We start from the raw sequence: 26553 nt of genomic DNA on the forward strand, positions 1-26553 counted from the left end.
CATGTACACCCCACCAGCAAGTTCCATAGATTCCACCCACCAAATGCATCTGGCAGCCGTCCCCGTCCCCATCCCGGCCTCCATCATCTACCTGCACTGCTGCAGCAGCTCCTCCCTATTTCTCGGTCTCCGTTCCTCCCCTTCCCCTAGGTCCGTTCTCCACAAAGCAGCCAAAGGGATTCTTTTAAAATGCAATTCTGATCGTGCCCACAGGTCACACACACAGACGCTCCAGCTATTCCCACCTTTAGGTTTATTCAGGCCTTTGTCTTTGCTCTTTCTTCTGCCTGGAATGCTTCCCTCCAGACCTTACCATGGCCACTCTGTCACTGCGGGCGCACACTTCCAGGCTCATTCTCTGACCCCTCCTCCTACTAGGAAGCTGCTCAGTTCCTTTAGTACCCTGATATCGATAATTCTTTGACATCCTCCCCTCTCCCCGTCTGTTGGTCCTACCAATGTCCTCATTGCTCTCTTTCCCAGCCCTAATTCCTGATTCCGTGATACTTCTTTGTAACCACTGCCCCCCACCCCATGGCGTTGCTCCTGTCTCCCTTTTCCATATTTGCCTGGTGAAACCCCAGACCTACTTACATCCAGTTCTCCATAAACTTAATACTTTAAATGCAGAGAAAGCATTTTGATAAGGGTACTCCTGAACTCCGTTTCAGTCTGGGATCAGAAAGCATGTCTGGGGCTTTCCTGGTGGCGCAGTGGTTGAGAATCCGCCTGCCAATGCAGGGGACACGGGTTCGTGCCCTGGTCCGGGAAGATCCCACATGCCGCGGAGCGGCTGGGCCCGTGAGCCATGGCCGCTGAGCCTGTGCATCTGGAGCCTGTGCCCCGCAATGGGAGAGGCCACAACAGTGAGAGGCCCAAGTACTGAAAAAAAAAAAAAAAACCACACAGGGATTAAACAATGAAACCAGGTATGGAACAGAAACAAACTGAAGCAGAGTTAGCAAAATTGCAATGGAAAAATATGTTTCAACTATGCCTTCCTTGCTTCTCAATATCCACCTGTCTAAAATGACTTCAGCAGGTCATAGGGCTGAGAACAGGAAGCCAAGTCAGACACGCTTTCTTTTTTTTTTTTTTTTTTTATTGAGGTTTTTATTGTATTACTGAGTTCCTACTGTGTGTGTGCCAGATACCCACAATTGATTGACAGCCTATGGCCCCAAAGGCTAAAGGATAGACAAACCTATAAGTCATTCAACACAAAATGGTGAGGGGGAAAAAGTGCTGAAGAGGCATATACCAGGGAAGGGGCAGCAAAGTAGGCCCAGAGAGTTGACCTGGGCCTTGGGAGGAGTAAGGAAAGAGGACTCCAGGTGGAGAAAACAGCATGTACAAAAGTCTGACAAAGAGTCATTTGCTATGTGGGAACAGGAAGGCAATTCTGAGTGCTACAGCATGTGTAGAGATGAGGAGGGCCCGCCAGAAAAGAATCTGGGGCCATTGATAGGAACCAGCTGGTAGCAGCCTTAGCAGCCTTCTGTGCCAGGAGAGGACATTTCTCTGTCAACCCGAGAGTTTTCATGCTGGGTTGAGATAGGATCATCCTGTGTTTTATTAGAGACTAGAGGCAGGAGAACCATAGTTAGGAAATGATTATCGTGGTACAGGGGAGAAATGTTCAGCATACTATGGGAGAGTCACTCCATCAAAAAAAAATAATAATAAATAAATAAACAAAACTCACGAGGCCTTTTTGAAGGACCTTCTGGATGCCAGACCCTGGGGATTCCAAGGTGAAGAAAAGCCTTTCTTGTCCTTGAGCATCTGCCAGGCAGTGGGGGAGGGGGAGGGGGCAGACAAGTCTATATCCTGGAGAATGGTGGGATTCAGCAGTGGCTGCTCTGGAATACCTGCTCTTGGGGTTGGCCATGCACGTGGGACTGGGGTGGGGGTTGGAGGGCTGCAGAAGACATTTGGAAGGTCTGCTCATCCCTCACTCCTGAAGGATGCCCAGACCCTGGCTCTGCCCCTGCGTTTCACCTTCCTTTCCACCACCGTACCTTGTGCCTACCCCAGCCTGATAAGTCTTTCCCGGGGCCAGTTTCGGGCCAGTTTCAGTGGGTGCTTCTCCTAGGTCACAAGATCTCCTTCGTCTGGTATCAAAACTCTTAAATAGAAACAGTCCCCACTCTGACTCCAGCTCATTTTTCTAGCCTCTCCAACTCAGATGCCTCTGTATTCCAGCGAACTGGAGTGCGTATCTCTAGAACACTCTGCCACTAAGGTCTTGCTTCATTCCCCTGTTCCTGTTGCTCCCTCCTCCTGGAATGCCTTCCTGTCGCATTTCCCAAATGTGAGAGCAGTGGCCATCTTTGAAGACCCAGTCTAAATGCTCTGAGATTTTCTCCAACAGGACATCAGTGGTCTCCTTGCTGGCCCCCAGATCTCAAGGAGCCCTTCCCTTCCTGGGTCACCTCAGCACTTTGTCTTTACCTCTCCCTTGGCACTTTCCATGATTCTCTGTTGTATTATAAATATCTGGGCGTTTCTCCTCTGTATTGTCCCTCCTTAAAGATGAGGACAAGGTTTCTTCATTGTCATGAAACGCTGTCATGGCGTTTTGCCTCTAGTAGATACAAATGAATGGCTGGATTGGGTTACACTCAGAAACTTCTCAGGGCCTCCCAGTTGCCTAAAGCAGGGTTCTCCGACTTTCATTGTGTGTAAGAACTAGTTTTTGTTACTCTGCATCTTTGAGATAAACTACCTAAAATCCTCATTAAGCCCCTACCAGGTGTTAGACAATGTGCCAAGTGCCAGAGTTCCAGGGTTGATAAAGACAAGAAGGTGGCATGCTCTTAGGAAGCTTCCATCCGGCCGGGCGGGTGGGGGGGGTGGCAAGTGAGTAAGTAGGGTCATCAGGGGCAGTGCTGTGAGACCAATTGGGGGTGCTGGAGGGTGACTCTGCGGGATGGTCAGGGAAGCTGTCCTGAGGAAGGAAGGGCCAGAGGGTCCCCACCGAGGGCAGCTATATGGTGCTTCCTGGATGGGCACGTGTGCCTGGCCAGATGGGGCTTGAGGATGGCCGGGGGAGGTGTGGGCCTCCTGGTGTGACTAGATCCCTGGGTGACCAGTGCAGGTGTTCCCTCCCAGGCCCAGGGAGGTGTGGTCGCAGTCCCCAGAGATGATCCCATTGATCTCTGCTGGGTTTCATTTGTGCAGAAACGCATCATCCATGGCCTTCTCCCTGCAGCCAGCATCGCACCGAAGCCAGCTGTGCCCCGCACACCTCCTCCACGCAGCCCCAACCCCTCTCCAGAGAGACCAAGGTGAGTCTCAGGTGAGCAGGCACTGAAGTCACCCTGAGCTCAGCCACCAAGTGCTGGGTCCCGGAACTGTTCAGATGGGTAAGAAAATCACAAGGAGGGTGATTAGGATCATGTCCTTTGAAATACATATCACGGTTCCATAACGAAGCACTTAATATGGTTTCTCCGTGGGATAATGGTCTGTTCCTTTCAGGTCTGTGGAGTTCTCACATGTCATAATTGAATGCAATTTTTCAAAATATAAAACATTGAAGCACAAATATTTAGGTTGATAGTATGTTGAAAGGAATTTGAAATGTGCACATAATTTTCTTTTTAAACGCAAGTCTGCCTTTCAGAAGAACTGCTTTGCAGGAGGGAAGGAGAAGCGAGCTCTCTTGCCAGGGCCCGAGGTTCCCCTATCCTTCAGTGCTTCTAACACACCAGAGAGCTGACTTCTTTTATACTTAAGACCCCTGCCTATGCCCTCCAAAATTTTAGGCACAGGAGAATTTTAGACTTTCTTTTTAATCCATAAAATACATGGATACATGGCTTAACTGTTAACAATGAGAAATAATTTCACTCAAGGGTGGTACCTTCTTTTAGTGTTCTTTGAAACTGGAATATTGTATGCCTCCTGATAATAAACACTTTGAAATATTTTTAGCGTTTGTTTTTTCCTTTGGTACAATCTTGATAATAAGAATAGCCATTTATTAGTGTTTCCTCTGTGCCAAGGACTCTGGTCACTGCTTAAGAAGTACAGTTTCATTTCATCCTCTCTCAACGATCCTCTGAGAGAGGTCCTGTTGGCATCTCTGTTTTGAGCTCAAGTGTTAGTCATTGGCCCAGAGTCTCACGGCTGGTGGGTGGTAGCATCGCTGCGATGGACTTGTAGGTCTGTCTGGCTCTTCAGTGTTTGTGTGAACAACCCTTAAGTTGTGTCATTAGAACTGAAATGTTTATGTAGCAGCAGTAGTGAGAGAGTTAGCTTCACATTCCATTATAAAGCAGAAAAACAAACAAAAGACCACATCATTTCACGGCAAGCATGCGGTAGACTCGTTAGAAAAACTTTGTAGTCTCCTGTGTTTTCCAAAAAATATATTTCTGGATTATAATCTTTATTAGCCCCAAATAATCAACATGGTTTTGGCAAATCTGGCCGATTTCTAGGTTATTTTACTCTAACAACTAACATTCAAATTAACCTCTGACATTATTCCACTTCGCGTCTAGCGTAATAGTGTAAGAATCTAACAGCAATCACTTCTGTTTCCTCCTTCCCATCCTTTGCTACTGTCATTATACGTTTTAATTCTATATGTTATAAACCCCACAATATGGTGTTCTTATTTTTGCTCTAGATAGTCTTTTATCTTTTTTAAAGCAGTTTTATTATATAATGGATGTACAATAGACTGTACATATTTAAATGAATAATTTGATGTTATGACCTATGTTTATACCTGTGAGACCATCAGCATAAGCAAGATAATAAATGTATCTATCATCCCCTCAAGTTTCCTCGTGCCCCTTTGTAATTGCTCCCTCCTTCCCCGTCTCGCTTCCCATACCTCGGCCCAGCCCACCCCCATCCCCATCCCAGGCCGCCATCCGTCTGCTTTCTACCACTCTAAGATTAGCCTCCATTTTCTAGACTTTTATATAAACGGAATTATACAAAATACTTATGCCGGGTTCTTTCACTCAGCATAATGATTCTGAGGTTCATCCATATTGTTGTGAAAATCAGTAATTCATCCTTTTAATTGCCGAGTGGTATTCCATTATATGAATATGCCACTGTTTGTCCATTCACCTGTTGATGGGTATTTGGGCGGTTTCTAGTTTCTTGGCTACCAGAAGTAAAGCTGCTATGAATATTTGTGCACAAATCTTTGGACCTGTGGTGTCATTTCTCTTGGGTAAATATTTAAGAGTGGAATAGGTGGGTCATATACTAGGGATATATTTAACCTACTAAGAAACTGCCAAACTATTTCCAAAGCTGTTATTCCATATACGTTCCCACCAGCAGGGTGTGAGTTCCATTTTCTTCACGTGCTCACCAGTACTTGGTTTGATCAGGTGTGTGTGTGTGTCCGTGTCTGTGGCTTTGTAACTATTTGACAATTAGCCATTAGCTCTCATTCACATGGACCGTCTATAGGGTTATTTATTTATTTATGTATTTTTGGCTGTGTTGGGTCTTCGTTGCTGTGCGCGGGCTTTCTCTCGTTGTGGCGAGTGGGGGCTACTCTTTGTTGCCGTGTGCAGGCGTCTCATTGCAGTGGCTTTTCTTGTTGTGGCGCACGGGTTCTAGGCGCACGGGCTTCAGTAGTTGTGGTGTACGGGCTCAGTAGTTGTGGCTCATGGGCTCTAGAGTGCAGGCTCAGTAGTTGTGGCCCACGGGCTTAGTTGCTCCACGGCATGTGGGATCTTCCCAGACCAGGGCTCGAGCCCGTGTCCCCTGCATTGGCAGGCAGATTCTTAACCACTGCGCCACCAGGGAAGTCCCTGTCTATAGGTTTTTGAAGGTGGTGACCAGTGCATAGGTAACAATGTACAGAGCTTGTTTGGTGAATCTTCATCTTCACTACACTTTCTGGACAACCATACTGGTAAAGTATGGGATGTTCCTTATGCCTTTGGCCCAGACAGTTTTGTTGAGCCTGGAGTCCATGTGCACATCTGTGGTTCCCATCAACTTCCTGGCAAATTTCTGGATCTCTTCAGGTGTCCAAGGGGCACCTTTCTTGAAGCTTGCTCCATGGATGTGCTTGTGAATGCTGGTGGGTTATTCTCTGGTCACCACCTCATTGATGGCAGACTGGGCCCTTCTTCTCTCCACCCTTCTTTGTGAGAGCCATTCTGCCAGGCCCAGGTTGAAGGCATTGTCTTAGCCAGTCTTTTAAATTTTGGACATTCTAATAGGTGTGTAGTGGTATCTTTATGCTTTTATTTTGCATTTCTCTAGTAACTAATGGTGTTGAACATCTTTTCATGTGCCTATTTGCCATTATATATCTTCTTTGGTAAAGTATCTGTTCAAATCTTTTGCCCACTTTAAAAAATTGTGTTTTGTTCCTATTACTGTATATATACACTATTCTGGATACAAGTTCTTATATCACATACAAATCACATGCAAATATGTGATTTGCAAATATTCTCTCCCCATCTATGGCTTATCTTTTCAATTTCTTAACAGCCTTCCAGAGAGCGGACATTCTTAATGTTTATGAAGCTCAGCTTGTCACCTTTTTCTTTTACAGATCATGATTTCAGTATCATATCTAAGAAATCTTTGCCTAACCCAAGGTCATAAAGCATTTTCTCCTATATTTTCTTCTAGAAGTTTTATAGTTTTAGCCTTTACATTTAGGTCTATGATGCATTTTGAGTTAATTTTTGTGTATGGTGTGGGAGGTATAGATTCAAGTTCACTTTTTTGCAAGTGGGTATCCAGTTGTTCCAGCACCATTTGATGAAAGTTATCTATTGCCATGTAAGTAATACACCAAAACTTAGTGGCTTTTTTTTTCTTTGCCATGCCGTGTGGCTTGCGGGATCTTAGTTCCCCGACCAGGGATTGAACCCAGGCCCTCGGCAGTGAAAGCACAGAGTCCTAACCACTGGACTGCCAGGGAGTTCCCAAAACTTAGTGGCTTAAAACATAAAACAATAGCATTTTTTATCTCATATCTTACTATGCTCTTTAAGTTATTTTTTCCTCTCTGTATTTCATTTTGATTGTTTTACCTTTAATTTCACTAACCTGCTGTTAATCCCATCCAGTGAAATTTCCGTCTCCTGAAGTTCAAGTCTTTTTAATAATATTCCATGTCTCTACTTACCTTTTGGAACATATGGAACACAATTATAATAACTGTCTTAATGTCCCTCTCTGTTACTTCTAACGTGTCAGTTCTGAATGGGTTTTGATTGATTATTCTCTTCATTATGGGTCATGTTTTTCTGTCTCTTTCATGCCTAGTTTATGTATGTTTGCATACTAGACACTTTTGTGAGTTTTACCTTGTTGAGTGCTGGATACTTTTGTATTGCTGTAAGTCTTCTTGAATTTTGTTCTGGGATGCAGTTAAATTACTTGGAACCAGTTTGATCTTTTGGGTCTTGCTTTTATGATTTGTTAGGCAGGGTCTGGAGCAGTGTTCAGTCTAGGGCTACTTATTCTCCACCACCTTTGGAGTACCCATGAATTATAATGTTTTCCCATCTGTCTGGTGGGAACAGTCACTGTCCCCACTGTGTCACTGTGTAAGCACCTGGCACTGTTCGTCTCATCCTCGTGGATGGCTCTCCCCCAGCCTTCTGCAGTGCCCTCACACTCCTACACCGCGGAGCATTTTGCTGAGCACTCAGGGGGCCTTCTGCAGGTTTCTGGAGTTCTCTCTGTTCAGCTCTTTCCTTTCCGGTACTCGGTCCTACAAATTCTATCTGCCTTGGTGTTCCCTGGCTCTCCACTCCATTTCCACAGCTTGGCCTGGCTCCACCTCATTTCCTCCTCCCTGTGCTGTGACCTGGAAGTTTTCTCAGGCAGTAAGCCGGGACAATTAATTATTTTGCTTTTTCAAGTGGGAGGGTAAACCCATTACTTCAATCTGGCCTTTATTATAGTTTTGAATAATTTGCAAAATTTTCAAATTCCTTTTCATTTCTTTTATATCTTTCTATTTCTCCTTTTTTTCCCCCATTCTGATCTTTCATTTTAATAGGAACACTACTTGAATATAGACTGCCTGGATTACAGACCTGGTTTCATCTCCCATTAGCTAGGAAAGCTTAGACAAGTCATTTAATGTCTTTGAAAAATGGAGATGACAGTAATATCCATTCACACAGTTGCTGTGAGAATGAAGTGAGATTGTGCGATGGCACATAACAGATTACAGGCGTGCAGCCAGTAGATACACACCAAACACTGTAGAACTGAAAGTAAACCTTGATTAATTCATGCATCCTGTTGTTCAACCTGAAGCTTGAGGGTTCGTGTCTCACTGGCTCACTGGGATGTTTTTGTCCGTAGATCTGCTCTGGCTGCAGCCATTCTAGCAACAACATTGACTGGCCGGACTGTTGCCATTCCTCAGCCTCGCCGGAGATCCCACTCTGAGAGTGACACGACCTACATTGAAAAGGACAGTTTCATCGAGCCCTATGCCACCACCTCGGAGCTGAGGCATCAGTAAGGACCATGTCACGGGTTCAGCTTCCTCTCGGGACAGAGGCAGGGCAGCTCTGAGCGTGTGTGTGTGCATGTGGGTGCATGTGGCTAGGACTAGAGCTTAGTACTCAGGTTTTCATCACCAATGTCAAAGGGATACTGTCTTGGGACATTAATCGGTCTTGAATTGTATCCGAATTTTCTCTCGAGTGGATCTTGTTAAATTATAGCTTGTGAAGCTATAATTTCACAAGCTGTAACCGGTTATAACCGGTTGCTTTCACGGCAGCACTGAGTGGGTGAATTCAGTGCTACTTTTAGCCACAACCTAGATGGTGAGAGTTGCCAGACCCCACTTCTCGTGTATCTCCTCTCTGAACGGTCACATTGAATTTACCTTTGTTGACGCCTACTGTAACCTTTCTTCTTTAACATCACTTTCCCTACTGCTTGAGCTGGATTAGAGCTGACATAGGGCCAGGAGGCAGGAAGGTTTCCTCCTGAGGGAGAGGGTAGTGGGGGAGAGCTGTGGGCTATACAGGAACCAACTGGGAATGGGTTGGGAGGTGGTCAGTGTGGGGCTGGGGTGAAAGAAGAGGGCGCATGACACATGTGAGCACCTGAAGGAAGACATTTGTGTCTGGGAGGAGTCAAGTGAGGGGGGGAGTCATCCGAGATGGTGCTGGAGGAGTGGGCAGGCTGGGGGTACCTTTGGTATCCTGTTCTGAGGTTTGGTGTCTCCCCCAGGAGCCGTGGGAAGACCCTGAGGACTTTAAGGGCTCGTGGGGTGGAGGTGGGGGATGCATCGCTAGATTTGCCTTGTATCTGCCATGTTTATCCAATGTTGGTTTTTGAGGGTTTTTTTTTTTAACATACCAAAATATTTTATTTTTTATGTATTAAGAGCTGTCAGTCTTTGTAGTTTCTGACATTATTGTCAAATCTAGGAAGATTTTCCCTATTACAGCATTATACAGATGCTCACGTATTTCCTTCTAGGATGTGTTTATATTTTTGGTTTTTGAATTTTAATCTTGACTCCATTTCTGAGATGTTTGAATATAGCCTGTTTTTCTCCTGGTAAGAATTTATACTTTGGCTGAATAAGAACTGAAGATGAGGAAGTGATTCTGAAATTCATTGTAAAGAATAGGCAGATAAGACCATAAGAGGAAATCTGGAAAGGAAGAATAGTGATTCAGGGGGAGGGCTGCATTAGCCCCATCATATATATATATATATTTTTAAATAAATGTACTTATTTTATTTATTTATCTTTGGCTGCCTTGGATCTTCATTGCTGCACGCGGGCATTCTCTAGTTGTGGCGAGTGGGGGCTACTCTCCATTGCGATGTGTGGGCTTCTCACTGCAGTGGCTTTTCTTGTTGTGGAGCGTGGGCTCTAGGTGCACGGGCTTCAGTAGTTGTGGCGCACGAGCTCAGTTGCTCTGCAGCATGTGGGATCTTCCTGGATCAGGGTTCAAACCCCTGTCCCCTGCATTGGCAGGTGGATTCTTAACCACTGTGCTACCAGGGAAGCCCCAGCCCCAACATATTTTAAAACATTTAGTTGAAGTAGTTAAAGTAGAGGAGTGCTGGCTCAATGTTAGAGAGGTGCACGTGAGCACCCTGAGGTGAGCCTAGTGTTTGCAGGCATATTGAATCTTTAATAAAGGCAGCCCCCCAGATAAAGGGAAAGGAAAGGATTCAACGGTATATTCATTAGCAGTATTAGAAAAAAATCAGCTTTGAGCCTTTCCTAATTCATACACCAAAACAAATTCTTATGGAATGAAAGGATTAATTTTTATATCCATAGAAATAAGACCATGAAATCCTATATCCAATCTTATCAAGCCTCTCAGAGAGAGATGCCTGCTGTGTGCTTCCGAGCTAGGAATTTGGAAGGTTAAAAAAAAATTTTTTTTTTAATCATCTGTATGTTAAAAAAATTTATAGTCAAAATAAGATCAATAGAATAGGGAAAATATTTGTAGTAAATACAAAGTCAGGGTCTTAATTTTAGTAGATGGAAAAGTTAATTTCAAATAGGAATGGACGTACTAGAAGCAGAGTAGATAAATGGACAAAGGCCATGAGCAGACAATTCACAGTAGAGGAACCAGGGCTCACGTCCAAATACATGGAAAAATATCCAGTCTCAGGAAGAAATGCACATTTTTACAGTGAGATTTCAGTTATTTTGGCAAGTTTTAGAAAATCATTACCAACATAGTTGCAGGTTGGGGAAACGATTTTGCACAGACGCGTGTGGACCCACGAAATGTTCCTGCTGTTGGTGGTGTACTTTCCGTGTGTGTGTGTGTGTGTGTTTATATGCTGTTTGACTCAGCAGTTCTCCATATGGTTGTTTGTTTTATGGGACTAATCCTCAATACAGAAGAGATTTGCTACACATTGACATTCATTACAGGGTTATTTATGATGGTGAAAATAGGGGGAAAAAACCTAAGTAAGGGGAACGGGTGATAAAACTGGTGTATGAATCTAACCTTTTGACTTTAAAAACATGTTAACGAGGAGGCAAATTGTATATGTATGCAGTGATAATAACTATAAAAACGTAGGTGAAAAGCTAGAAAGAAATGCTAACAGTGTACAAAGAGATGGAATTGTGGATGATATCACCCTTTAGCTTCTGTATATTTTGTAATGTGGTCATAATACTTTACAGTGGAACTTGAGGCAGTGCATTTAATACACGTATATGAACCTATGTGAAGCATTAAGTGGCTTGTTTGTTTATTTTGCTCTTGAATGTTCTAATACAGACCACATAGGCAGAATGAGACTGGAAGAAGATCTTCTTTGCCATCGTTTGAAATGCTGGGCTACGAGGAGGAAGAGGACGCTGACACGCACCTGTCATGCAGCCACAGGGAGCTGGGGGACACAAGTGCTTGCAAAGAAGAGGGAAGCCTCAGCGACGCCGTGTATGCCATGCCACACAGAAATCAGGTGCTTGTATCGTTACAGCGTTTCTTCTGCACCTTGTCATTAACTCATAGTCAGTTGTGTCAAGTGCATTAGTAAGGATTTTCCTTTTCTCTCTTCGGCAGTTAATGGCTCTTGTTTGGGGGCTTATTTCTTTTTAACATGTCCAGTCTCATTTTCTGTCTTGTTAGGCTAAAATTCAAAACTCTTTCCTTTATCTTTCAAGACAAGTCCTTCAAAAACAGAGATAAACATCTTCACATTCTTAACGTAGGTTTCCATCCGATGCTGGTCATCCTGCTCTTTCCTTTGACCCCCCCAAAGCTAATTTTCCTGTCACTTTTCTGGATCGATAGGTACGTTGCAATGTTTCTTCAAATTCAGGCCTGACAAGAGGAGTATGATCACTCGTCTCTCCTTAGCAGCAGACGTTCTTCGAGTGCTTACCCTATGTGAGTCTGTAAATCAAACTCTCATATGCATTGATTTCCTGCTGTCTCGGTGACGTAGGTTCCATTTATGGCTCCATCACACATGGGGGAGCCAAGGTCCAGAGAGGTCGAAGGAGCCCATTTCTCCACCATTGCCTGCGTGCCCTGGTTTAAACACTCTGCTCCCAGGGTTTTGGAAACTGGATAGCGCCATTTCTTTAATGGCAAAAGACAGCACCACAATTTCTTTTTCCTTTCTCGCTTTTTTCTTTTTCACCATCACTATAATGTGTTATTTGTAGTGAGTATACTTATAGACTTGTAGCATCCAACTATAATATATACAGATTGAATATATTGACTACCCTCCACTATATTGAATCACATTTTAAGTGGTGTTAGGGAACTTATTTTGAGGAATCCTTATGTGAGTATTTCAGAAACTAACCATCACTTTCTGGCATATAAGACTTTAACATGCAGAGTTAGGTTTCTCTACAGCAAGGAGCACTGGACAGGCAGACAGCTGCCAAGCCAAGGAGGTCTGCTGCGGGGCTCTAAAAGGCCTCTGTGAGCTCCCACTGTCCCCTCAGGCTGCACGCTTCCTGGCTAGTATGTTGGACCCAGGTTACAGCTAGAGCTGTATCACTCAACTATTTTGGAAGTAAAGCTTGCTACCGCATTTCCCTCAGAGGAGAGAGATTATAGTGATCTGTACAACCTTCTTTGTCTTTAACAGCACAGATAGTTTATTTTTTAGGCAAGTGTGTCATGGTGCCTCTAGGACCCATGTGCAGTATAGAATTTCTTCTTTGTTTTTTTTTTTTTTTGGCCGCACAGTGCGCCATGTGGGATCTTACTTCCCCGACCAGGGATCGAACCCGCACACCCTGTGTTGGAAGTGCGGAGCGTTAACCACTGGACTGCCAGGGAAGTCTCGGAAATGTCTTTTATTTTTATTATAAAATTTGAAAAGTAGAGCAAGGCAACAAACACTGGCGAGGGTTGGTGAGGATGTGGAGGAGCTCTCTAACGCTGCGCGAGTGGGAGTTGACGCCACCGCTGTGGGGAGCTGTTTGGCACTGTCTATTAGAGCTGAACACGTACATTTTCTATAACCCAGCCCCCCAAAACTGAGAAGCAGAAAATAACATAGCATGTTAGTGTTCTCATGCTCCAGAATGAACAAGTATTGACATCTTATCTTTTGTTTTTCGGTTTTTTTTGTTTTTGTTTTTGTTTTTTGTTTTTTTTGCTTCAGATTTTTTTAATAAAAGAAAGAAAATTACACTTAGGGTTGAAATCTTTGTCTCCCATCTGCTCCATCCCTGGATAGCCATCTTCTCCTGGATTTGGGATGTGTTCTAGAAGTCTGTTTTTATTCTTTTACTGCAAACAAGTGTCAATAAACAAATGTATTACTATATATATGTTTTTAATTGTACAAAGGTCACCGTACTGAATCAGTCTTTCCACCTCTCGGCTTTTTCACTCAGCATTGAAGTTTTGAGATGGATACATGTTAATTTATCTATCTACTCACCTACTGATGAACATTTAGGTTGTTCCTTTGCACGTTTGGTACGTGTACCTATGTGTGCTTCCTCACACTAGATATTGCCGAATTGTTCTCCAAACCACTGGTTCCCATTTGCCTTCCCAGCAGCAGTATGTGCGTGCCGGTCTCCACCTTTCTGTACATCCCAGCCAACAGGAAAGCCTTTCCCTATACAGCCCAGGAGTCAGAGGTGGAGTATTAGTAACTGATTGCAGTTGAAAGGTCTTATCACAACCTGAACATTGTCCTGGCCGGTTGCAGACGGCATGAACGAAGGGGCCCTTAAGCTGGAAAGGGATTTCAGTTTCCCACAGCCTTACGATTAGTACAACAGGGGGCGGAAGACACATTGACCTTTTCTGAGCATTCGATATTTGCTAGGCAGCTCACACGTGCCATTTCATTTACTTCACACCCCTGGCAGTAAGTGTGTGAAGAAACAGGATAAATAACTTCCCCAAGATCATCCAACCAACCACCCAGTGGCAGAGGCAGGATTCAGACCAGGGCAACCAGTTTTCCCTGTTTAGAATTAAAACTTGTGTTTACAATCCTTGTGCCTATCAAGAATATTTCTTAGGGCGTCCCTGGTGGCGCAGTGGTTGAGAGTCCGCCTGCCGATGCAGGGGATACGGGTTCGTGCCCCGGTCCGGGAGGATCCCACGTGTCGTGGAGCGGCTGGGCCCGTGAGCCATGGCCGCTGAGCCTGCGCGTCCGGAGCCTGTGCTCCGCAACGGGAGAGGCCGCAACAGTGAGAGGCCCGCATACCGCAAAACAAACAAACAAGAATATTTCTTAGACATAGAGCTTTTTTTTTTTTTTTTGAAACTGACCAAGTAGTCTTAAATTTATTATATGATTAAAATACATATCTTTGAAAAGAATAGATGTGTGGAGCATGTAAAACTGCTGTTTAATCACTAGATGGCACTAGCTCTGAAGGAGATACTGCCAATGGGGTATGTTTTAATTTTAAAAAAAAAGTAAAATTGCCCTCCTTATTTTTAGTATAGACATTCTGTAATCTCAGGTAAATAATTTACAATTTTATTCTTTTTTATCAAAACTAGTAAGATAAGGAAACAGACCAACCCACATCAGGCAGTTTGGATATAAGTCTCTACCTCATGCCTCTCTCTGTGTTTCAGGGTAGTTTGGGCAAACATCTTCATGTGAGGTGTGCACCCACTCAGAAATGGCCTAACAAATGGAAAGCAAGTCTTGTTTTCAGCAGTTGTCTTGTTGGTGCCACCCAGAAGTAAGGCTGCAAGGGAAGTGGGGTGCGTGAATGTGTGGTCAGTTCCCACAACACTAGGGCCCAGTGGAAAGTGCAATGCCATGGACAGAGACCTGAGTCCAAGTCCCAGCTTCTCTGCTTCCCGGTTGTGTGACTTGGGAAGTCTGATAATGTCTCTGTGCCTCAGCTTCTTCATCCTATAAAGGACTGTGTTAGGGAGGAAAGTGTCTTTGGGTAGGTAAATAATTCAACACTTACTTGTTGAGCATCTGATTGAGTACTAGGTATTGTGCTAGGTGCTGGAGAATCAGTATAAGACAGAGTCCATAGTCACACAATTAATAATTAATTAAAGGAAGGGTACACGGTGGCATGAGACCACATAACCTTTTCTAAGAGGACTGCTGAGAATGACAGCAAAGATCGAGTTAAGGCCTTCCTTCCCCCCTTTGAGGTCACTTGATTTTTCTGCCTGATACCTTTGTAGGTTCACTCTTTAGCTTTTGAAGTTCAGTAATATCACCAGGATTAATCGTGGTGTTTATTATTTTCTGTCCTTTTTTCCTGAAATTTAGTGCACATAATTTAATTCTGCAGACATAGATTTTCATCTCCCTTTTTTATTTTCAGGGACTATTTCCTCCCCTCTTTTATTTTATCTTTGACTGATTTCATCATCCATTCACTGTATTCTCCGTTGGGAACACTAGTTATGCGTTTGTTGGATATCCTTTGTCTTCCATGTCTTATATTTTCTCTAATCCTTTGTCCCTCCATTTTCTTTTCAGCTTCACTTTGTGTGATTTACTCTGTCTATCCTCATCTCTCTCAGCACTCTGTCACTATGTTTTATGGCTTCTCATATAGCTTTCACCTCTGTATTGGTTTTATTTTGCCTTTTGTTTCTGTGAGTTCTGCTGATTTACTTCACACATCTTTCTGTTGCCTTAACACTTTACCTGATCTCCTGGATCTCTTCTTTGGGTTCCTCATGTCAGACTGTGCTGTCTGTCACTTCTTTGAAAGTATAGAGCTGGATTCTGGATGGCAAAGGTGGGCTCTCCCAAATGTCTCCCTTTAGCTTCTCCCGCCCTCCCTTCTGCCCTGTGGGAGTTAACTGTACGTCTCCTAGGACCATCACATCCTTGCTCTCAGTGCACCTGTCAGAGGATCACTGTGGACCTTTGCAGCCGTGACAGTTTGTGACTGTTGGAGCATCTGCATACCTGACGTCTGAGGAAGTTTGGCGGCTTCTGGCATTCTCCCTCTCTCCACATTTCATAGGTTTGGTAGCTGTTTTCTGGCCATTGACTAAGCTTGCTTGCTTTTTTTCTTTTCATTCTTTCAGTTGATTTCAACAGGTTTTAAGGGAGGAGAGTGTAGTCTAATTGCCTGCTACCATTTTTAAGAAGTCACCAATAGGATGTTACTGAAGCTCCTCTGTCACACATGCTTGCTCTTGTTGCGTTTGTGGATTTGCAGAGCATCTTGTCATAACATATCATATATTCATTCATTTCTTCATTTATTCATCCAGCCAACTGCCAACAAACAGATATTTGAGTGTCCGCCATGTCCTTGGATCCAGAGAGGAATCATTCATGCAGGGGTAAACCAGTTATCTCTAGAAACTTCTGGAGGCCAAGGAGTAGTAGGGAATCTTTTGCTGCTGTGGTTGAGGATTAGGAATGTCCCCCTTCTCTCTCTCCACAGTTGTTAATTTTTCATTTCTTTAAAATTTTCTTTCTGTTACACAAGTATACATGAATCCCCGTGTCTTATAAAAATGTTTGATACTGCGTGTAAAGCAATCACTGCCCTGAACCCCTGCCATTGCAACCCTCCTCTTCTCTCCAGGACAAGCCTTTGCGGTCACTTTGATGTCTGTGTCATTTTCTTGGCTACAGATAATCAAATAGGCAAACAAAAGGTTTAAATAATAGACCTTTAACTCTCTCGCGTAAGAAAATCAAAAGGTAGGAGATTCCAAATTGTTGCAGCTGCCTGTCAAAGACTGGCACCTGAGATTCTCTTGGCCTGCTCTTTGTGGTCACCAAATGCAGCGAGTTCTTCCTGCAGAAAGGAGGAAGCAGGGCAAGATCCTTCAGGCTGCGCTGTGTTGATTATGGGGAACATGTTTTCCTGGGAGCCTCCCAGCAGGAGGCTCACTGGTCACATGCCCATCCCTTGGCCAATTACTGGCTAAGGGGAAGAGGGTTACTATTACTATGGGCTGAGCCCACTTGCACTGAACAAAATCAGGGTTCTCTCAGCAAGGTAGAAGCGGGCCACTGACTGCCGGGTGGGCTGCAGTGCCTGCAGTCTCCTGTCCACATTTACACATACACATCCCTGTGCGGATAGGAATGTCCACGGTTAGTGTATGCACGTGTAGACCATTGACTCTGCTCTACCAATGCAAGCACCTCTGCATGAGCTGGGCCCCCATTGGTGGCAGTAGAAGGCCAGGATCTCAAGTCAGGCACCGAGCTGTCAATCCAGCCAATTTGCAGAGGACACCAAGAGTGAGCCCTGCCATCTTCCAGCGGTGGGGTCTCCTCCATGCAGCGGTGAGGAGGCGTGGATTCACAAACGCGTATTTCACTTACCATAACGTACCAAACCAGGGGAGGTCCAGCATGCTGTCGGACTTACAAAGGTCCCAGTGCAGGCCCGCGCCGCTGTGCCACCAGGGAAGTCCCCTCCATCTTTCTTTTGTTTGATATTTGCGAGGTCTATTTTTTTACAACCTTTATTTTTTTTGGCCATGCCACGCAGCCCCGGCAGTGAGAGCACCAAGTCCTAACCACTGGATCTCCAGGGAATTCCCAATCCATCCTTTAACTTTAACCTTTCTATGTCCTTATGTTTAGCTGTGTCTTATAAATAGCATCTAGTTTTTATAAAGTTTACTGAGATATAATTCACATACATACTATTCATCCATTTAATGTTTACAATTCAATGCAGCATATAGTTTTTGTTAACCAAGTTTGACAAACTTTTCCTTTGTCTTTTTACTGGACCATTTGGTTCTTTTACGTTTAACATATTATATGGATATATTTGAGTTTAAATCTGCCATCTTTATTTTTCCTACTTCTCCTATTACTCTGTATCTTTTTTCCTCTTCCATTCGTTTGGATTGATGATTTTTTTAGTTCTACTTCTTCCCGTCTACTAGTGTGCAAATTATACTGGCTTGTTTTCTTTTCTGATAATTACCCTGTAAATTCTAGCGTGTACAATTTACCCTTTAAAATCTGAGTCAGTGTCCTAACCAGGAGGGGGATGAAGGAGCTTAGGCCAGGGCTACAGACGGATGAGCTAAAGGCCACTCCTGGCATCCCCGTGGCTGAGTTGGCCGGCTTCTTCCTCCCTTCCTTCAGTACCCAAACAATTTCTGTTTCAGTAACCAGGTGATTTTCATACTCAGAAGTATGTAATAGTTTTAAAAATGTTTTGAATTAAAACTTTTAGAGTGTTTTTAGAATATTGTCACAAATTCTTTAGGCTCATTTATCGATGTATTAAATATACACAAAAGGCATATAAACCATAAGTGTACAGCTCAGTGAATTTTTACAAAGTGGCCCCCATCCAGATTAAAAGAAAAAGAACAACACTACTAGGACCCCAGAAGTCCTCCTCTGTGACCGAGAGGACTCACTGCTCCCCCCAGAGTTAACCACTGCCCTGACTCCAAGAGTAGACTAGATCTTAGAAAATCACCGTAGGTTAGTTTTGCCTATTCTGAGGATTCTATGATTTAATCATACAGTACGTATTCTTTGGAGTTTTTGAGAGTCTTCTGTCATTGTGTGTAGCAGTTGTTGTACAATTATAACATCCAATTAGTTTTTCATTTTACTGATGATGAATATTTGGTTGTTTCCAGATTGGGGCTTTTAGGAATAGTGCTGCTATGAGCATTTGTGTGTATATATGTATATTTCTGGTGGGTCTATACTGCTCATATATATATACTGATGAGTGATATATGTGTGGTCTTAGGGCATATGTACGATCAGTCTTAGTGCTAGTAGATGCTGCCAAACATTATTTTCCATAATAGGGTATCTTTAGCATTTTTTTTTAATTTTATTTATTTTATTTATTTATTTTTGGCTGCATTGCATCTTTGTTGCTGCGCACGGGCTTTCTCTAGTTGCAGCGAGCAAGGGCTACTCTTCATTGCGGTGCGCAGGCTTCTCATTACGGTGGCTTCTCTTGTTGCGGAGCATAGGCTCTAGGCACACAGGCTTCAGTAGTCGTGGCACGCGGGCTCAGTAGTTGTGGCTCGCAGGCTCTAGAGCACAGGCTCAGTAGTTGTGATGCACGGGCTTAGTTGCTCCGCGGCACGTGGGATCTTCCCGAACCAGGGCTCGAACCCACGTCCCCTGCATTGGCAGGTGGATTCTTAACCCCTGTGCCACCAGGGAAGCCCCTAGCAGTTTCGTGTTTCCTTGATAAAAGTGAGTAGCGTAATATATCTTTGACAGGGTGAACAAGGCAGGTGGGTTCCTAGGAGACAAAACCTAAGAGGTCATTTCTTTTTAATCCCTTCATATGATGAGTAGAGTGGGAGACCTTTTGCTGCTCTGAGCTGGGTCGCCCTGGAGCCCTGTACCCAGAGCCTGGTGGGCCTAGCCTTAGCTTTTGGCTCTGAAATGCCCCTTCCCTTGGGCATCTTGCCGGTGAGTTCTGCCCCCTCCCCGCCAGCCATGGGGATGACCCTTCCATGGCCTGCAGCACAGCACAGCACAGCTAAGCCAAGCTGATCACATACGCAAGATACGATTCAGTATGGCAGAAGGGAAGCCAGCCAGGGAGCACCAGTCACAGCTTATTGTACGAGACATGGTTCACTGCTCTTCCCCTTGGGCAGCCTCTGTCCCCACCTCCCAGAGCCCTGCCAGTGGGGTGCTCTCCTGTTCATCAAGGGAGGTCCCAGTCCTGGCCCACAGGTCTGTGAGGGGCAGCTCTGCAGCCCTGCCACCATTCATGATACCTACGTAGAAGATGCTCACATACAGCAGAGGGGAGAGTTCCAGTCCACCAGGAAACATTCACAGCGGACTCACAGCCAGCGAACATCATGGCCTCGATCCCAAATAGGTGCCTGGATGAGGGCTCTCACGGGGCTCGTCAGCAGGTCTTGTCCCATGCAGAGATGAACACACAGCATCAGTACCAACGCAGGGTGGTACTTGGTGCCATGCAGAGCAGGCCAGAGGCAGCCCCTTTTCCTGAGTTGGTCCCTGGCAGGAATGGGGAAGGCGAGCTGCCCAGGTAGCATTGTGGGGGTGGGGGTGGCTGTGAAGTTCTCGATGGCTTCAGCATAACTTGGACGGCATTGCCTTTGCCACTGGGCTTCTCCTGAGGGACCCGAGATTTCATCCAGCCCTGCCAGATGTGGTCCTTTTACGTCTTAGAGAGGAGGGAGCAGTGGAGAAGGTGTGGAATAAGACGTTTGGGTTTGTTGGGAAGAAATTTGATACAGAAGCCATCATCACATAGTTGGTTGTCCCTTTGTCTTTTGTAACAAAAAGGTTCCATCGTCACATGGGGTGGACAGTGAAGATGAGGAACATATTTCTGAGCAAGATGGGTTTCCAGGCTCACCTGTTCCACCAGAGCATACACAAGAAAAAGGTAAAAAAAAAATTTTTAATTTAATATAAAAAAGCATTTTGTGGCAATAAAGATTGGTTAACTTGGGGGAACATGTAGCCATTGCACCTTCATAGTGTGGTTCCATGATTTTAAGTGGGAATATCCCTGAGTTTGTTTTCACTGGGTTACAGTGAAAATAGTTGACTGCTTGGGTGTTAGGTCATCTTTAAAGCATGAGGCCCTCGCACTGGAGTCCATTTTGTCGGTTCCGTCAGCCGTGAGAGGCCCCCTGGGGTGGAGGGTCAGGGCTCAGGCTCTGAAGCTCCACACCCTCCTTCCTCTCTGCGCCCCACGTCTAGCGCTGTGAGGGGCGGGTACCCAGTGATCTCCCCAGGATGAGCGAGTGAGCTTGTCTGTCTTGTTCACCAGGCTGGCTCCCGTGCCTGGATCAGGGTCCTGGCCCATGGCAGGCTGTCACTACAGGTGTTTTGGATGGAAGAGTGCATGGACATATTTATAATACAACTTTGTAATAGCGCATCCCTGTACATTTCATTTGGCACAGTGAGAGAATTCAGCGCGTTAAATAACAAAGGTAGTTTTCTGTTTCCTAAGAGGTGGCTTATGTTTGAGAAGTGAGAAGGAGAGCCTGGCCTACAGTGGGCACCAGTCACTGCTTTATCAGGACCCTCAGAGTTGCTTAGGCTCAAGAAGACTCATATAAGTCAGTTCACAAGGACACTGATTGATAAACAGAAGGCCAGCCTACTGATACGTATGCCAGAAAATGCCAGTTGATTAGGCTAGCATACTTTATCCCTGTGGGAAATCCATGTGTATATTCAATTCAAGTAAAAAGTATATCTCTTTTTAAATTACAGAATTAATACTTTCTCACCGTAAAAAAGAAAACTGAAATGCAGAAACATAGGAGGTTAAACACACATAATTGTACTCCGGTAGAGTACAATTTTAACAACTTCGAATGCGTATGTGAATAAAATGCATGTTATTTTATTACCTGCCTTTTTAAAAAAATCATAACACATCCTGAATATCTCTGTGTTCATACATGTCCATCCACTTTCTAATGTCTGTGTTGTCTGTGGCCTGATGTGTTATATATCAGTCAGAATCCAATCAGGAGACAGAATGTACATGGTGCTTTGAAAAAGGAAAGTTTAATGTAAAGAATTATTGACTATAACAGGATTGCCTACTAAGGGGTAGAGAGAAATCTAAAGGATGCAGGGAAAGCAGATAGAGGGAACAGCTGCTCCCTCTTTTGTTAACAGAGAGCCCCCAGGAGAAGAAACATTTGGAGAATCTCCAATGCGGACATTGGAGAGGGTGCAGCTGTGGCCCACTGGCGGGTGGAGAAGTTAGCCGTTGCTAACAGAACTCGCTGGAAAGCTACCCTTTCCAGGGGAGTTCCAGGAGAAGCCACCCATGGGGAAGTGCTGCTGGCCACCTAGATAGAGGGAAGAAAGGAGGAGAGGGGAGAGAAAAAGAGGAACGCAGGGAAAGAGAGGGGGATGGAGACAGCCTTCTGGAATGAGGAACCCAAGCCCCTTCCTCCTCCAGTGTCTCTTCTGCGCCCTCTACTGATGAAGTTTACTATTGCGCCACCTGGCAAGGTAGCGCTGCTGCAGTAACACAAAGCCAGCAATAAGGGTGGGTTTGGAGCTGAAAGGCAGTGTGGTCACTGGCACTTGGTAACACAGGTGGTGTTGAACTGGGAATGCAGGTGGTGGATGGGAGGGAGTTCAGTTCCTGCAGTGGTTTTTGGTTCGTGATGGGCATTAAAAGCCCCTGGACACTTGTGAAAAGGCCCCACACCAACCCCAAATTCTGAGTCAGTGACTCTGGGCTGAAGCCCCAGAGGGTCTGTATTTTTAACAAGCTCTTTGGAGAGTCTGATGTGAGTGATCCTTAGGCAACACATCAGAAACACTGGTTTTTAGTACTTTGGTTCTGTCATTTCCAGGTGGCGAGAGGCTTGGTGAGTTCCTTAACCCCACTTCTACTCAGTTTGAGTGCACCTCTCATCAGGTTCTTATAAGGATTAAATTTATCAGGATTAAATTTAGTCGTATGTGTGAAGCACAGCATCCTCCATAAATGCTAGCTGATAATTATTGTCTAAAGGCTAAAGCCTCAAACTCTGTCAGCCTGAGGTGCCACTCTGCGCCCTAGCAGTACCCGGCCAAGAAGCTCGGACCCTGACATCCTTTGGTCGAGGTACCGGCATCTGACCCAGTGGACGGGGAGGCATCAGCCTCAGCCCATCTGGGGAATGACGGTGGGACGGGTAGAGAGCTCTGGGAGGGGAGTGCTGGGAAGCTGGGGCCGGCTCAGAGTCACGCTGAGGAGTTTGGCCTTGGTTCTCCAATCATGCGAGCCACTGAAGGTGCTCAGGAACGAGCAGCGGGGAGAAATGAGCAGTTCCGGGTTGGGCTCCTGCCTGGCTCTGGACCCGCTTCTCATGTGACCTTGGGAAGGCTGTCCGCCCGGGCCTGGTTTAGCTCATCTGCAGAAGGTGAGTTCCTAAGATTGTACTCTTCTGAGCTGTCAGATGTCTTTCTCTGCTTTACAAAGTTTTCTCTCTCTTTTTTTAATCAGATGGTAAACATTCTATTCTGAATTTAAAGGTAAGGATTGTTTGTGTGTGTGTGTGTTTAATTTATTTATTTTATTTATTTATTTTTGGCTGCGTTGGGTCTTCGTTGCTGCACGCGGGCTTTCTCTAGTTGCGGTGAGCGGGGGCTACTCTTTGTTATGGTGCGCGGGCTTCTCATTGCCGTGGCTTCTCTCGTTGCCGAGCACGGGCTCTAGCCGCGCGGGCTTCAGTAGTTGTGGCGCACGGGCTTAGTTGCTCTGCGGCATGTGGGATCTTCCCAGACCAGGGCTCGAACCTTTGTCCCCTGCATTGGCAGGCAGATTCTTAACCACTGCGCCGCCACGGAAGCCCAAGGATTGTTTTTTAAAAACTGATTTTCTCAATTAATAGAATTTCCACCATAATTTCAAGACAACTTTTGTGGGGAAAAAAACTTCCATTAAGAGTTCTTTTCCATTGAATGTTTTTTTTTTTAAAGTTTTAAAACATGAAGAAACTCATGTTTTGCATAGTTTAAAATGAATGTAATGTATTGAGGGATTAGAAATCACTTACATTTACATTTTTCTTTGTAGAATGAATAGACAATAACCAGCTTGCAGACATGGAAATAGTTCTACCTAAGTTTTTAATTCTGCGATGTCAAAGGAGTTTAAAAATTAAAGACTTCTCAGTAGAGTTAATTTATAACCTTATCTACTTTTTCAGCAGAAATTAGAAACTTAATATCAGACTGATGTGTGGTAGAAAAATGAACAAAAGTTCAAAGACTTCCCTTTCCTCTAAGTTTTGGGTTGAAAAGGAGGATGTTGTATTCTTTTCTCAGTGCTTTGAAAACGTGTTTCTCTGAAGCTTATGGGGTCTTTTTGCATATCCCAAGGAGAAAAGGCCAGTTGGAGTTTGCTTTGTGCATCTCTGCTCAGCACCTACAGTCATATCACATGCTTTAGAATGTGAACTGATGGCCTGTTACTTATGGGAACTGCATGTAAACACAGTGACTGACTACCAATAATAAATTGTGGAGAACAGGCAACCCTCCTACACTGTTGGTGGGAATGTAAATCGGTACAGCCACTATGGACAACAGTATAGAGGTTCCTCAAAAATCTAAAATAGAGTTGCCATATGATCCAGCAATCCCACTCCTGGGCATATATCCAGAGAAAACTCTAATTTGCAAAGATACTGTGTTCATATGCAGCACTATTTACAACAGCCAAGACATGGAAGCAACCTAAGTGCCCATCAGCAGATGAATGGATAAAGAAGATGTGGTGTGTACACACACACACACACACACACACACACACACACACACACACACACTGGAATATTACTCAGCCATAAAAAAGAATGAAATGCCATTTGCAGCAACATGGATGGACCTAGAGATTATCATACTGAGTGAAGTAAGCCAGACAAAGACAAATATTATATCACTTATGTGGAATGTAAAAAATAATACAAATGAACTTATTTACAAAACAGAAATAGACTCACAGATATAGAAAACAAACATATAGTTACCAAAGGGGATGGGGGGGAGGGATAAATTAGGAGTATGAAATTAATAGATACACAGTACTATGTATAAAATAGATAAGCAACTAGGATGTACTGTATAGCACAGGGAATTGTATTCAGTATCTTATAATAACCTATAACGGAAAAGAATTGGAAAAATATATATATGTATAACTGAACCACTTTGCTATACACCTGAAGCTAACACGATATCGTAAATCACCTAGACTTCAATTTAAAAAAAAAAAAAAAAAAAAGACACTGAACTCATGGACAAAAAGGCAGGAAGAAAGCAGGACTTCCCTTGCTGCTCAGAGAACCTGCCAAGAGGGGAAAACCCTTAAGGTTTCGGTTCATTTAAAAGAAAGAGTGAATATTAAAGTTTCTAAAGCTAAAACAAACTGGCAACTATAAGAGCCAAAATGAAGGGGGAAAAAAGTACTTAAATATGTGATATAAGATGACCTACCTGCTTGTGCCAATCCACTTTTAGAAGATGCCGAGACTCTTAATTCATTACTCTCATGTTTTTTTCTTCCCTAGGATGAAAAACCACCATTGTGTGGAAAACCTCCACCCTCTCCAGGTATTTGCCTTTTGAATTTCATTGTGATTGAAAAGCTGATTGTTCTAGCGAATACCCAGAATAATCTCACATAAGATAAAGATCACTTTTTTTTTTTCTCCCGTAAAGGCTATTGCTTCTGTCCCATTATCAAAATTGGGAAGAGGAGGCAGTTTGTTGAATTTCCACCTTTGCCTTAAAAGAGAGAGTCCAAAAACATTCACACGTTGGATGATGGATATATGTCCCCATGGGATGTGCTCAGATCCTGGGGAGGGGAGTGGACCTGTGGGATATAGGCAGACACTGGGAGGGGGGTGAATGCAAGCAGGGGCTCTGCTCAGGGGCTAGAGACAGAGCTGAGGGGTCTAGAGATACTTTCTGGGGTGCTATCCCCTCAACAGTTTGGGGAGCCTCATTAGCTTTCAAGGTGGATTTTGTAATTTTTTCCTGTTAAGCCTCACATTGCTAGTTTGAAAATCCTGTCAGGAATCCAGGCTTTTGTCTGTCCTCCATGTCTGATTGGCTTTGTTTTCACCCTTTCTATCTCGGTGTTTTTGGTGCTGTATTCTGGGACATTGCTGGGGCTCTAACGTCTAGCCCACAGGTTCATTCTTCATTGTATGTATTCTGCTGCGGAGCCCATCCTTTGAATTCGTATTGTGAATGAAACTGTTTGTTTCCATGATTTAAGTATTGGCAGACATCTCTCTGGAATCTTAACTACACCCATTCAAAAATCTTATAGTTGTTCAGCAGCCAACTCTGTCCTCTGTTATTTGATTTTGGTGCTTCTCTTAGCTCACATGGTTCTTGGTGATGTGTTCGCCTTGGTCCTTGGGCGTCCCTGTTGGTCTGCCTGGGGATGCTGTATCTGATAACTGCAGGCTGCTCAGAGGGGGAAACCAGTGGGCTGTCAGGTGTACAGCCTGTCTCCAGTGACTGACAGGGACAGACAGGGTGTGTGGTCAGCCAAGGGGTTCGGGGGTCCCTCTTCCTCCTGAGTTTCCCCAGCCCCAGTGCCTTCCTGCCTCCGTCCTCAGAGCCTGTCTGTACTACCTGGCCCAGGGGGCTTGAACCATTGCTGATCCTGTCTGGCACATTAACTGGATAACTCATCAGCCCTTTCTAGGTCACTTTGTGTCCCCACTACCTGCCAGGGCAAAGCACATCCCTGGAAGCACTCCCACCTCCTGTAGCTGGCCTCTCCTGGCATATTTTAGGCTGCAGCTTCCATCTTCAATCTAATCTCAAATGTTTTCTTTCCAGGATTCCTGGTGGCTCGCCTCTTGTTTTCAGTGTAGCTGTGGAGTTACTCATTTCTTAAGACTTTCCTTTCATGTTCTAGGGGTTGGGGAATGTGTGTGTCAGAGGTCAGGGGAGGCTGTCTGGAGCCACCAACATTCCCGCCCTTGTCTGCACATCTGCGCGCAGAAGCTCTGCCCGGGCTGGGAGCCCAGCGTAGTCCGCACCTCCTTTGATCTCCCTGTGGGACATCGCTCTCTGCTTTCCTCCATCTTTCTTGCTACTCCTTCCTAACATCCTTCGTGGTCTCTGGCTTTCTTCTCCCCCCGGTGCCTT

General features: G+C 44.6%; 1 protein-coding gene across 2 annotated transcripts in view; it reads left to right on the forward strand.

The window, feature by feature from the left end:
- CEP89 (centrosomal protein 89) overlaps positions 1–26553 on the forward strand; it is a 74669-nt gene that overhangs the window by 830 nt on the left and 47286 nt on the right. For both annotated transcript variants that reach the window (XM_067019476.1, XM_059046042.2), the window contains exons 2-7: positions 3184–3290; positions 8326–8484; positions 11256–11442; positions 20197–20299; positions 22883–22911; positions 24951–24993. In XM_067019476.1, coding sequence (XP_066875577.1) covers positions 3184–3290; positions 8326–8484; positions 11256–11442; positions 20197–20299; positions 22883–22911; positions 24951–24993 — 628 coding nt within the window. The remainder of the gene's footprint in view (positions 1–3183; positions 3291–8325; positions 8485–11255; positions 11443–20196; positions 20300–22882; positions 22912–24950; positions 24994–26553) is intronic.

The sequence above is a fragment of the Kogia breviceps genome, chromosome 18 (genome assembly GCF_026419965.1).
Source record: "Kogia breviceps isolate mKogBre1 chromosome 18, mKogBre1 haplotype 1, whole genome shotgun sequence".
In the NCBI taxonomy this organism is placed as follows: domain Eukaryota; kingdom Metazoa; phylum Chordata; class Mammalia; order Artiodactyla; family Physeteridae; genus Kogia; species Kogia breviceps.